The sequence below is a fragment of the Neomonachus schauinslandi genome, chromosome 10 (genome assembly GCF_002201575.2).
Source record: "Neomonachus schauinslandi chromosome 10, ASM220157v2, whole genome shotgun sequence".
NCBI classification, from domain to species: Eukaryota; Metazoa; Chordata; class Mammalia; order Carnivora; family Phocidae; genus Neomonachus; species Neomonachus schauinslandi.
In genome coordinates this window covers 72,837,560-72,851,638 of record NC_058412.1, presented here as the reverse complement: position 1 = coordinate 72,851,638, position 14,079 = coordinate 72,837,560, and the positions used below count along the sequence as shown (strand labels likewise).

Below are 14,079 nucleotides of genomic sequence, written 5' to 3'. Positions count from 1 at the left end.
AGTGAACTGAGTGCCTGTGCCGGGCTCTTGCACAAACACACTGATGCCTCTCAGCAGGAGGCAGGATGGCCCATGTCAGGACATGGGCCTTGAGGCCAGAACACCTGAATTCAGTCCTTGGCTGTGCCTTGGGCAAGCTGTTACACAATCTCTCTAGTGGGGGCCGTGGCAGGGCCCGCTTCCCCCCTGGGGAGCGGTGAGCAGGAATGAATCAGGTGGGTGAAGCACTTAGTGCAGTACCCGGCACCTGGAAGAGCCTCCATCTGTGAGCTTTATGACGTTTCCACATGCAGAAACAGGTGTGCCCAGCACTGTGCGAACTCTGCAAGTACAAGACAGATGCCCAGTGTGTCACTAGTTAGCCCTAGTTCCGAGGAGTCCCAGGAAAGAGGCACGGGGCAGCCTAGGCGTATGAGGGGGACCAGCCTAGGTTGAGAATGATTCCCCAGGAAGGGGTATTTCCTTCCCCCACTGACCCTCTCTTTAGTAGCAGCATGGAGGCCTTGTGGCCTCAGGAATGGTTTCAGAAGTCCTTTACAGCATTTGAGGGGGAAATGGACCCTCCTTTACTCTGATTTCTGATCTGAGAGGTTGGTGGGCTCACCTTCTGAGCAAAGGTATTGTGCCTTGCCATCCTCTGAGGACTCTGCAGGATCCATGTAATTAACCGGAAGCTGGCAAGTCCCAGTCCTGAGCCAGGGACTGCTAGTGGTAGACGATCCTGCCTGCCTCATCGGGGAGCCAAGATTCACAGGGCACTTAGAGGCACCTCCAGGCCATTTATAAACTCCACACCGAATGTCCTCGAGTGCCTGTGTGCCCCACACCGATGATGAGGACTTATCCCTAACCACGTGGCTCAAAATGACTCTTGGCTAAAATGTATACATTATGCATTTGTGACCAAATTTTCGAGTCAAACGGTCACAGCCAAAGGTGTGCATATGTCTGGACCTTGGCAGGCCCAGGAGGGTGGCAGGCTGGGAGGGTTTGAGCAGGTAGAAGCACCCACCCTTCAGAGCTGCACAGAAACGCCTCCTTCCCTAAAAGGAATAAAGAGTTAAAGCTTTGATAAAGATGGCTTCACCTGGTCTTACAAGAACCCTCTGGAAAGAGCCTCAGATACATAGTCTGAGTCCAGGGGACTTCCCCCAATCATTTTCATAGGGTCGCTTCAGCCTTCCTGCCTAGCACTGAATACGCCATTGGGGACGTCCATACTGGGGACCTCCATGGTCCGAGGGACTTAAGCCAAAGGGGACATTTCAGGTCCTGAGCATGCTTCTCAGGGCTTCCTCCTCTATGTGGATTCCCCAGAGTTATCATGCCTTGGAGAGATGCAGGCTTTGTACAATGGGAAACTTTCAAATCTGTGGGTCTTAGCAATCAAGAATCCCAGCCCTTCAACAATCCGATACAGTAAACTCTCTCCAGGAAAATGTTTCCATACGCACAACAGCCTGTACTTGTATTTTGTGAGGTTCACGGAGGCCCTGAAGTCTGTTCCCTCGTGCAGGGCTTGGCGAACTGGCCCACAGGCTAAATCCTGCCCCCTGCCTCTTTCTGTGCAGCCCTTGAACTAAGAATGGTTTTTACATTGTTCTTCGTATGGTTGAAGAAGAAGGTTTCGTGACACACGAACATTATATGAAGTTCAAGTGTCAGTGTGCATACATAAAGTTTTCCTGGAACACAGACGTATTGGTGCAATTCTGTCTTGTCTATAGCTGCTTTTGAGCCACAACCCAGAGTGGAACACTCGTAACAGAGACCCTAGAGCCCACAAAACCTGAATATGTACTATCTGGCCCTTCGGAATAAACTTGCCACTCCTGCCTTAGGAGTAAGAACCCAGGTTAAGAGCCTTGCTTGAAATACTTCACATTTTAAAATAATTGAGCTGTAACTGGATGATGCACATTAAGGAGGGCACGTGATGTAGTTGAGCACTGGGTGTTATATAAGACTAATGAGTCACTGACCTCTACCTCTGAAACCAATAATACATTATATGTTAATTAATTGAATTTAAATTAAAAAAAAAAAATAATCGAGTTGTAGAATTTAGAGGTAGAGCAACTTTGAAAACCACCGTGACAAGTTCCCCCACTTGACTGTGTTAAGCAGAGGACGCCAGGGAGCTGTGTCTTGGGTTCTCCTTTCAAAGTTCTGTGGGTTTCCAGTTGGCACTGCCTTCTAGCTGAACCCAACTTTCAGATAGTTGCTGTGAAGTTTTGTTTAAAAAGCACTATAGCAAGTGTACAAAGTTTGGTAACAACTTCTTTATAGTGGGGATACCCGCCCTTCCCTGTAATGGACCTCCAGAGGGCCAGGTCTGTAGGCCCCTTGTAGACCACTAATTCATAAACACATTGTAGCTGGCCGAACTCCTCAGAGCACTGAAGTATTTTCTGGGTGTGAGGGAGGAGGTTGGTGTTAGCTAGTAAGTGTTTCCAAAGTAACTCTTCAAATGGAATTTGTAAAAATGTGTATTTTTTATAGTCTAGCAAACAATAATGAGGGGACAAGGAGAGAGTGGAAATCGTTGAATTTCATCCAACAGCTGATTTGACAGAACTCAGTTGTGGTGAGTTCGGAATGCCTGGTACTCTGAGGGAGTTGGTCTTTTTTAAAAAATATGTTTGTACAGACCGCCTCAGGAGTAAAGCAGCTTTCCCTCAGAAGTGGTTTAGACAAAAGGCAGTTGACCAGATTTTGGGGAGGAGACATTTGAGGCCACCACCTGAGGCTTGGGTGGCTCCTGAGCTCTGCACGCCAGTGACAGAGACCATCATGCTCCCATAACCCTCTCCTTTGGACCAGTGAACGGCCAGGAACCAAGTGGCTCCCCATTTTTAAATGCCATGACGTGAATCATTTGTGCTTAAAAAGCAAATGAGTCTTGATTTTCTTTTCCCCTAAAAGATGGAAGTAACTTTACTAGAGTAGAAGTCACAAACTGGAGATTGTGTGACCCTTTCAGCCAGGCTACCTTTTTTTTTTTTTTAATTGAATTAGTTGGCAACATTTAAAAATTAGATCTAACATGAAAATGCATCTGGAGCATTTCTTGGGCATTCAGAAGACCTGGAAACCCTGGGTGTTGTTCCTGAAGACAGCATCACGGGTGAGGCGTACGATGCCCACTGCACCCCATTCTTTAGCAGCTCTCCGTGCTCCCTGGGCTCCCCCTACGCGCGTGCACACACACACACACACACACACACACCATGCTCATTACAGAGGAGCTCTGACGTCACAACCAGCAGTACTAAACGTAAAATGTATCTTCTTCTTTTTGTTTTTTTTTTTATCTTGCTTTATTCTAGAAAGTTTAAAGATGGCCCGCCAGGATATATAAAGTACATACTCTAAATATAATATCCGTGAAAATAGGAAAGAAAAACAGGGGCAGGAAGGCAAAACAAAACAAAACAAAACAAAAAACCAAACCCCAATATCAGGAACGTTCTTTGGTGGGTGTCGTGTCACACATTTGGCTCTTCGCTTTTAAGAACAGACTGTTAGTTCTAGACTTCAAGCGCGTGGGACAAGAAAACACCCAGGGTGCCCCGGGGAAACAGTGACTATTCTGTGAACTGAGATCAAGTAGAACTCTCTTTCAAGGACCATCCCAAAGACAATGCTGTTTGTTCTAAACATACACTTGTGATAAATCTTGATGAGGAAGGAATGCTAATAATTTACTTGTACTTCATGCCATGTACTATTCTCACCACTTCAATGTATTATTTCAAGTGCTCCTTATAACAAATATATGGGGAGGATGACTAGCATCCCCATTTCACAGATGATGAAACTAAGGCACAGAGGGACTGCATGATTTGCCCAATGCTGCCAAGCTGGACAGAAGCAGATGTGGAATGCCGGCTGGCTGAAGAGCCCCCGCGCTAACCCACTGAGCTACACTGCCTCTCAGAGGTGGCACCTGGAGAAACCAGTGTGGTGCCCCGTGAGCTCTTGGACGTCCCGATGTATAAAGGCTAATATCGAATAAGGAAAGGTGGGCACGAAATTGAGAAGGAAGGCCAATATGGAGCGTGAACTTGAGAGGAAGCCAAATCCAGAACAACCCAACCATAGGCCCCTAAATAGGCTTTTAAACCACAAAAAGGCCTTTTGAAACTGCTAAGGAAAAGAAGGAAGAAGGGGATCCGCTGCTCCTTTACACAGAGGGACTCAACCAGGCTGCCTGTCAGAATCACTTATGAAACTTTAAAAAAATACAGAGGTCTGAGCCTCACCCCTGGAGGGTCCAATTCATGAGGTCTGGGGCGAGGTCCAAGTGTCCATGTGGTTGCACTTTGGGTTGTTTTTATTTTTGTTTTTTAGGTATTTTAATCACATGGGGCTCATCATGGCATGTGTGCTCCTTAATCCCCCTCCCCTCTTTCCCCCATCCCCCCACCCACCTCCCCTCCAGTAGCCCTCAGTTTGTTCTCTATCGTTAAGAGTCTGTTTCTTGGTTTGCCTCTCTATTTGCCCTTTGTTTGTTTTGGTTCTGAAATTCCACATATGAGTGAAATTATGTGGTTTTTGTCTTTCTCTGACCGACTTACTTTGCTTAGCATTATACTCTGTAGCTCCATCCACATTGTTGCAAATGGCAAGATGGCATTTTTTTTTTATGTCTGGGTAATATTCCATCATATATATACACAACCCCTTCTTTATCCATTCCTCAGTCGATGGGCACTTGGGCTGCTTCCAGGTATTCGATATTGTAGATAATGCTGCTGTAGACATCAGGGTGCATGTATCCCTTTGAATTAGTGTGTTTGTATTCTTTGGGTAAATACCTAGTAGTGCAATTGCTGGATTGTAGGGTAGTTCTCTTCTTGAGGAGCCTCCATACTGTTCTCCACAGTGGCTGCACCAGCTTGCATTCCCACCAGTAGTGCACGAGGTTTGCTTTTGATGCATCGGCAGGATGGAGAACCACTGTGTTAACCAGTGACAAAAAGCAAGGCTGTTATTTTGTCTCTAACTTTTCCCCAAAGGGAAATCTCTTGGAAATACAAAGATTAGGGCAAAAACCACTAAGAGTGAACTGAAATCCAAGGGAGGTGAATTAATGAATCACATTTCATAGAGATCCCCAGGGGAGCTAGGGCGTGCCTGGGCCAGATCCCCGAGCAATGACATTGAGTCTCTGATGTGGGGCTGGCCTCACTGTTCTGCAAAGCTCCTGGCGATCCAGCATGCAGCCCCTTGCTCTAGGCCCAGGTGAATTACATGCCGGGTTACTGAAGAATCCGCTATGCCCACTACTTGGTAAATTGGATTTGATGGAATAGAGCAGTGATACCAATTGATGGGAGATGGGCAAATAGTCTCCCTGTATGCAAAAATACAAAAAATGTGGATTGGGGATACTTGGAGTTAGATGCTCTAAGAGCGAGATCTAGAAGTTTTTCTAAGAAGATAGCTTGTGGACACTTGAGGGGCAAATGGTAATCACTTGGAGCCAATTAACTTCATTTCTAGACCAGTAGACCAGAGAAATGAGGCAGGCATTATGTGTCCTTGTTCCAGCAAAGCAATTGGAAGTCTCTGATATCATCCTCTTGAACAAGATGGAAAAAGGGACTATGGCTGGTCAGTTCACAGTGGATTTAACAACAGTGCCCCCCCGCCCCCCAGTGTGCTGGCAGACCTGTCAGCTTTGCAAGAGGGCTCTGTGGGGGGCAGGTCAGAGGGCTCCGAGCCTGAGCCTGCCTCACACAGCATTTTCATACGTGTGTTAATGGAGTAATGGGAGGCATGCCAGTCATGTTTTAGGATGACACAGAGCCAAAGGATAGAGCAGAGAAGATGGATGATAGAATTAACGTTATATTCCCGTAGTACTTCAGAGTTTACATGAGCTTGACTTATATGCTCTCCTAGAACCCTCGGCAAGCGAGGTATATTTATCATCCCTCCTTTCTTGGCCACAGACTGAGATCAGAGAAGTAAATTACAGAATTGTTATTTGTGGAGATTTCTCGACAAGCCAGAAATAAGTACCAGAATAAGAAAAAATCAAAGTTAAGTATAAAGGATTACATTTGGATTCAAAAAATCAACTTCAGAAGGTTGACATTTGTATTCGTTTCCTAGGCCTGCCTTGACCAAGTACCACCTGGGTGCTTTAGAACAGAAACCTATTGTCTCATCGTCCTGGAGATGAGAAGTCTTTAATCAAGCTGTCAGCAGGGCCATGCTCCCCCCATAACCAAGGGGGTTTTGGGCTGGGGGAGTCCTTCCTTGCCCCCATCAGCTTCTGGTGGCTCCAGACATTCCTTGGCTTGTGGCGGCATCTCCATTTTTCGGGTGGCATTCCCCCTGTGTCTCTGCACTGGGGTTCCCTCTGTGCAAGTCTGTCTCTGTGGTCAAACTTCCCCTTCGTATAAGGGCACCAGTCACGCTGGGTCAGGGCCCACCCTCATGACTCCATCTCAGTTTGATGACATCTGCACAGACCTTATGTCCAAATAAGGTCCCATTCTGGGGTGCTAGAAGTCAGGAATTCAACATATATTTTGGGGAGACACCGTTCAACCATAATAGGGTTACGCTGGATTGAGAACACTAAGAGCACCAATGATTCATCACAGCTACTTGAAAAATGATAATACATTGATATGATCTTAGACATCCGTTTAACTTGAGGGTTCCCACCAAGTGGAAGGTCATACCACAGCACTTGGCATTGCTCAGACCAGAGTCAGGAACTGAGAGGTCCGCTGTGGCCACTACATGCCAAGGAGGAGGTGGATTTTAAAAAGGTAGGGAACCACTGAGGGCTCAGAGCAGGGTAGGTGCTAGAAAAGGTCCATGGGCAGGCCAGTGCCAGATGAACTCTGTACATCTTGCCCTGATTTCTATAAGGAAGATCCGAAAGTGTGACTTGTACTCGGTTAACAAATTTTTTTTTAAGATTATTTATTTATTTATTTATTTGAGAGAGAGCACATGAGAGGGGGGAGGGTCAGAGGGAGAAGCAGGCTCCCTGCCGAGCAGGGAGCCTGATGTGGGACTCGGTCCAGGGACTCCAGGATCATGACCTGAGCCGAAGGCAGTCACTTAACCAACTGAGCCGCCCAGGCGCCCCTCGGTTAACAAATTTAAAAGGGAGAGAAAGGGATGGAGGATTATGTTTGGAGAAATTTCTGGGTAAATGATCGTTAACTTGAAATTCTGTTCCAACCTTCATTTTTGCCAGGCAAGGCACTACGCAGTTACACATTGTTTATTTCATTTAACTTCACATGTAAGCATGTGTGTTTAAACATAGACACGTGCACTCTGTTATTTAGAATGTATGGTATAATGAATACATGTGTGTATGCAAAGATTCGGTTCATTGATAGTGAGCAAGCATTCCAATTATTTAAATTCTTGCTTTTCCTTTTCAAGTATTTAAAAGAGCAGAGTGGAGCTTAGAGAAGACTATTGACATTTCAAAGCTAGGAGGAATTTGGGGTTTGACTGGTACGGTGAATGAAATTCGTTCAAGCCCATGGATGTTATGTTCTGCCGTTGGGCAGTCGGTACATTCCGGGATCGGAGAGGGGGCCGTGACACACAGGACATATTAGAAGGGGCCACACGCATGACCCAGGAAGTGCCGTGGGAGCTGGGAGGGGATGAGATTGGGTGAGGCTGCTGTCAGAGGGAGTTGGAACCTGACATGGGACCTGGACAAAAAAAGCTGGCCTTGGAGACCGTGTGGAGCTAGCCTGTCCCTCCCCCACCCTCCCCCTTCTGGTCGTGCTCAGGGATCACAGTGACTGACCTGTGCTCTTGTCATGCCAGGCAGAGGTAAAGAGCTGGGCAGGGACCAGCCAAGTGGCCACAGGAAAGCCAGCCCCACGCCCCAGCCTGTGAGATTAGGGAGTTTTCTCTGTGCTTGAGAACAAAGTCATCTGTTGATCTCCTCGTAATCAGATGAAGACAGAAGCAGAAATCGCTGGCTCCTCCGAAAGCTCGTGTTTATGACTTCTGTACAGTAAGTGAAAGAATTGCACCAGCCAGACAGGAAGCGAGCCTTCAGGCCGCCGGCCCAGGTCCGTGCCTACGTCCAAGCACTACAACAGCAGGCCGATCCCCAAGCCCTCAGCCGCCTCTGGTGAGTTAGAAGGCAGGCCCAGCAGCTCTGCTTCTCAGATGCAGTTTCTCAGAAGGATCTGGAGCGCCCTGTAACTGTTTCCACAAGCTGCCTCACTCGCCTCGCTGCGGATACCAGAGATGTGCCCTTCCCCCACGGCTGGCCCTGGCCTCTCAACTCCCAGACCTTACCTCCAAAGGGGTGCCAGCAGGGAGGGGAGTGTCCTTTTCCTCTAATAGCAGCCACAAGGGAAGTGACATCAACTCCCCTTAACCCATCCATCTTGATGGAATTGTCCCAGACCCTGGTTGAACCTGTTTGTGTTTGTCTCGTTCCAGCCATCAGGGAACCCCAGGGCCCCGAGCTGACCACTGCTCAGAGAGGAAACCCCACGAACTAGGCCTAAGGCTACCTGTTTCTCTGGGCTGCCCCGCTCTAGGCCCCTCATGAGTCAGGCGTCGGCCATCTTGCCACTTGGGCTGCGCTCCACCAAACGAAAAGCCCCTCTGGTACCACAGCTGCCAGTGGTCCTGAATCCAGAACACTTCACTGGCTGTAGGTATAGTAGCAGCAAGAGAAGTACAGCCACTCCTTTTTCAGCAGATATTTGTTGAGCACTCACTGTTTGCCGGGCCAGGCAGTAGGCTGGGGCCGGAATGTGAGTTCAACCCAGTCCTCGTCCCCAAAGCTCACAGATGAGTTGAAAGGAGGAGTATACATGCGATCCCTGAAGTGATGAGTTAGGAGAGATGATGGGGCACCCATAAGAGGCATAAAAGGACAGGAAAGCTGCTTGAAGGAAGGGCATCTAAGTCAGGATGGGCAAGGTGAGAAATTCAGCTGGGTGATGAGGACGTGGGGGCAGAAGGTGGAAATGGGAGAGGGGGTTCCAGGCCGAGGATTAGCTGTGCAAAGGCTTGGAGTCGAGGGAAGCCAGTGAGTCCAGAGAACCTCATGGTGCAGCAGGGCCCAGAAGAAGTGGGCAACTAGGTGGGGATGAGACCCTGAAGGGGCTTAGAAGTAGAGAACTATGAGACCCGGGGGCTTTTCCCAAGAGCTGTCTGGTGCCATTGGAAGAATCTCAATCTCTGGAAGAAGCCCTGGGATGTTCAGGCAGACCCTGGCTCTGCACTAGTTCAGCACTCGGAGGTATACAGAGAATGTAAGGCTCAGTCCCTTCAAGCAGCATTGGCGTCAGTGGGCAGATCACACAGACTGTGTTGGGTAACAGCTAAGCTGCACATGATGTGCCCATTGCCCACGGTTGCTAAGATTTGGAGGACACATTTATTAGGTGCCCATTATATTTTGGGGTCTACACTAGGCACCTAACTTCTGACATCTCACTGAGTCCTCAAGGCAACCTATGGAGTGCCTGTTACTACCTCCATTTTACAGATGAAAGACTAAATCTCAAAGAGTGACTTCACACAGAAGCATATAATCAGAAAGGGCCAGTCCCAGGACAAGAGATCAGCGGGTGTTCTCTCTCCTACTCCATGTTGCCCCCCTGAGTGTGGGACGAGGATGTGGGAAGGGCTTCATGGAGGAGAGAAGGTCTGAAGAGGTCCCAGGGTCACCTCTTAGGCTCCGGGGTATGGGCTAAGAGTCTGACATTTAGATTTTAGGAGAGGCATACGGGATGACCAAGGATCTAGGTAAACAGGGAGTGTCTCTGAGGGTTTGCCCATCTGAACCTTGGAGTTGAGTCTTTTGCTTGAGTCTTTTGAGGGAGGCAGCAGCTTTTCTAAGAATAAAATCAGTGAGTAAAGGATATAATCACCAATCCTCTTCAAATTGGTGGATGTTATGCATGCCGTCTCCATGCTATTAATAGGGAATGGTGTTTCCCAGAGATACCTGCTTTGGAAAACTTCTCAAGTGTCTAAGGTTAATAGGCATTGCACATAGTGGGGATGTTGGCTTTTTGAATTGGAGATGAGTAACTGACATGCACCTAAAAAGCTTCCAAGGATTTGGAAGGGCCTGGGCCAGGTTGCGTAAGGGGTGGGCGAAGCAAGTATATTTTTCTCGAGAGCTCTTGAAGAATGGCACAGTCACTCACATGCTACCGAGGATTCTGTGACCCCTGGAAAGCCCAGAGCTGGGCTAGATGGCTCCACAAACTAGCGTGAAATGGAGCTAGAGGTCCCCTGGGAAGGATATCCCTGGCTGTGCTGACTGACCCTGGATCCCTGGTACTCAGTCAGAGGGTGACAATGCTCATACATCCTGTGGAACCTAGCTCCACCACCACGCTCAGCTGACCTCGGGAACCAAAACCAGTTTCCATGACTAATGGCCACTCAGAACTGAAAGGTGAAGCACAAGCAGTAGGTACACAGGGAGAGCCAATGCCAGAGCAGTTCCAGATTTCCCGAGCTTCTCTATACACATGCTCCCCCTCGTGCGTGCCCGGTGAGAGGGAGCCGGGAAGGAGGGGTCCCCGCTTCTGTAGGTACTGGAGACCCAGGCACAGCCCACCCTTAGCCATGTTACAAAATGAGTTTTCCTCCCACCCTTTTCCTTGCCTCCCTTCTTCACCCCTCTTCACACACCTCTTCTTCTACCACCCCTTCTGCTGCTCTCCAGCCCCTTCTGCCCCGCCTCGAGGACATCTTTTGGTCACCTTCTGGGATGATGCTCTGTGCTTCCCAAGTCACTCCTCCCCACCCCGTTCCTCCTCCTAGACTCATTTTACCCAGCGCAGCAGGCCCATACTCAGCAACGCCTTCCTCAATCCAAGTGAATCCATCCCTCCTTGGACAGAGATGTTCAGAAGAGGCATATCACCACACCCTTTCCCCTGGCACTGACCCTCCCATGTCACTGTGGAGATGGGCTTGGTGTTCCTCTCGGAAGTCCCTGTCCATGAAGGGCCCCCCTTTCCTTTCCTCTTGTGGTATACACAGCAGAGGTGGAGACCAGATCGTCCTCCTGCCCAGGAGCCAGCCCTTCCTGGTAGAGGTTACTGAGCCATGTCTTGGCTTCCCCATCTCAAGGGCAACATGCACGTCCTTCAGTTGCAGGTCCTGTTTCCATCCCTTGGGTTTTCTGTATCTCCCTTCTGTCTCCCCTCCAAGGTCTCTGGGACGTACTGAACTATGCAGCTCAAGCCCAGAGAAAAGACACCAAGCAGGCCTGATGGGTGCTGAAAGCTTCACTCATCCCTGCTCTGTGCCGTCCACCTGATTCTGATCTCAGCCTGGGGTGATCGGCAGACATGGTCCCCCGCCAAGCCCACCCACTCTCACCCCGACCCATAGCCTCTCCTGCCATGCTTGCCCACTGGCCAGCCCTTCTGGCTCCATGATAGCCCAGCAGCCTGGCCTAAATATCTCCTGGTGGGCTTCGATCCTTGCCCTGTCTTTCCATTTCTGCAGGGTCCAGCTCTCCAGATGCTCCATGCACGCGGCATCCTGCAGAGACCCGGATTTGACTCTGACTCTGCTCTTAACTAGTCAGGTGATCCTGCTTGAGTCAGCAGATCTCTTTGAGCCCCACTTTCTTCATGTGTATAATCAGGGTTACAATACCTGCCTGTTCCAAGGACCAAATAAGGAAATGAATGGGAAGGTGCTCCGTAAACTATAAAGCCGCCCTTCCCAAACCGTGTCCTGCAGAACTCTTCTCCTAAGGGAGGTGCTGAGAAGCTATTCAGGAAAAAAAAAAAAAAAGTTTCATGTCAAATATGAGGAAGGCTGTCCTAAACACAGTGAACCCAGTTTCTTGACTCTAGGACGTCTCAGAGCCTTTAATCCGCCAGTGTACATGGCAAACCTCCAAGAACTGGGTGCAAAAATAGCTTTGTCTCAAAACCACTTTTTTCAGACTACTTATTAACGTCTTTCAGGTCACTCATTTGCACAGAACAAAGCATATATTAATAATATTCTTCCTAGGGGCGCCTGGGTGGCTCAGTCGTTAAGCGTCTGCCTTCGGCTCGGGTCATGATCCCAGGGTCCTGGGATTGAGCCCCGCATCGGGCTCCCTGCTCGGCGGGAAGCCTGCTTCTCCTTCTCCCTCTCCCACTCCCCCTGCTTGTGTTCTCTCTCTCGCTGTGTCTCTCTCTGTCAAATAAATAAAATCTTTAAAAAAAAATAAATAATATTCTTCCTACAAATAATAATGCGATTTCCACAAGATCCATTCCATCATCTGGGTCACTAATCCTGGGTAACACCAGTTAATCAGCGCCTGGAAGAGTATGGCAGGAGCTCCTTCAAGCCCCTGGGCGTTATGCCGTACTACAGGGAAGGGGGGCTGGTGCTGAAGGCCCCTGCAGTTGGACTCGCCCTCTCTCCCTCCATCCCCAGGCTGGACTCTACCCCAGGCGGCTCGGTGAGCCCATCGTCCTGTTCTCCATCTTCCGTGTTCCTGCCCCACCCCCACCTTTGCCCCATCTCTCTCCCTGCCAAGGCTACATCTTCCATCTCTACCAACGCGACTGTAACTCATTCTTCCAGCCCCAACCAAGTCCCGACTTCTCCATGAAGGTTGTTCTAGCTCTTGCAGTGTGTGTTTGAGACAGGAATACTGGCTCCCAAATTAACCAGAAGTCCCAAAAGGCAGAGAGTGTGATTCACACTTTCAGATTTTCTCCCCAAACCAGGATTTGTTTGATTGCTGCCCTCCACATCCCCCCTATAGACCATAAGCTCTACTTTGGGAACTTGAGCCTCCCAACCAGGTATGGGTCCTTCTGAGCTGGGGAGTCATTGGTGGGTTTTTTCCCATGTTCATTCATTCAGTAGATGCTTCCTGTAGGGAACCCAAGGCTGAGGAAGACAAGGCCCCTGCCTTTAAGGAGCTCTCGGTCAAGACAAACACACAAAACTCATTGCAAATAATCATAGAAATAATGTAGGAGCGCAAAATAGGGTTCTGAGTGGGTGCAGGTAGGGATGGAGGCAGGCTTTCCAGAAGATGGTCCCCCTGCCCCCCACTCAGCCTCCTACTTAGAGGATGTGCTATGGAGCAGACTTGGCAAGGTTAGGGAGGTCTACCACTAGAGAAGAAAGACCACTGGAGACTCTGTGGGAAGGAGATTCGAGTGTGTTCCCTGGGTTACAGGGATGGAGGTCTCGATGGGGGAAGGAGATTCGAGTGTGTTCCCTGGGTCATAGGGCTGGGGGTCTCGATGGAGCTAAAGGGTTAGACTAGGAGGGGCAGTGTGAGATGAGAACTCTGCATCCCACTCTCCCAGACACACACACCCCACCCCCACACAACAGTCTGTGGGAATCCCACTTCCCTGCTTTTCCATCATCCCCTCTCACCTGGACTCATTCTTCCTCTCCAAGTCCTCTGCCACCTCCTGGTCCTGGGGCCATCCATCGTGACCTCATCGGAGCAGCCCTGGGTCTGCTCTCGGTAGCCAGCAGTCTGCTTTGGTGAGAGGCTGGTCAATGTGATGCCCAGTCCCCACGGGGGGCCCTGGGGAGGAAGGTCAGCCTGGAGTCAGTGCTTTCTCTTTTCTTCTCGCAGAAAACCAAAAGAGACGTCAATAACTTTGACCAAGACTTTACCCGGGAAGAGCCAGTACTCACACTCGTGGACGAAGCAATTGTGAAGCAGATCAACCAGGAGGAATTCAAAGGCTTCTCCTACTTTGGTGAAGACCTGATGCCCTGAGAAGCTGCTCCAGGTGGAGTTTGGTGATGCTGCGGGAAGGGGTGCCAAGAAGAGTCCGATTTCTGGAGGCTCCGAAGGCCTTGAACTGCTTCTCCTGTTCTCCAAAGCCCCAGTCCCTCGTCTACCCTCTATTTATTGCATTCCCTTGACCCAGGCCGGGTCCTCCCTCTTCTACCTGGGGACCAGATTGCACTCTTGGTCCTTGTCTCAGCAGTCGTGCCGAATCGCATGGGGTCGGCGGGCAGTGTTTGGTGTGTCGGCAAGCCTGTCTCCCCTCCTCGGGGGTTCCCAGCAGTGACGCAACTTCAGTTCTTTTCCTTCGAAGAGCAACA

General features: G+C 49.4%; 1 protein-coding gene across 1 annotated transcript in view; it reads left to right on the top strand.

Annotated features, from left to right (window-relative positions):
- PRKCE (protein kinase C epsilon) overlaps window positions 1-13,850 on the top strand; it is a 483,114-nt gene extending 469,264 nt beyond the window's left edge. The window contains exon 15 of the mRNA XM_021701128.1: window positions 13,601-13,850. Coding sequence (XP_021556803.1) covers window positions 13,601-13,747 — 147 coding nt within the window. The 3' untranslated portion in view covers window positions 13,748-13,850. The remainder of the gene's footprint in view (window positions 1-13,600) is intronic.
- The last annotated feature ends 229 nt before the right edge of the window (window positions 13,851-14,079 follow it).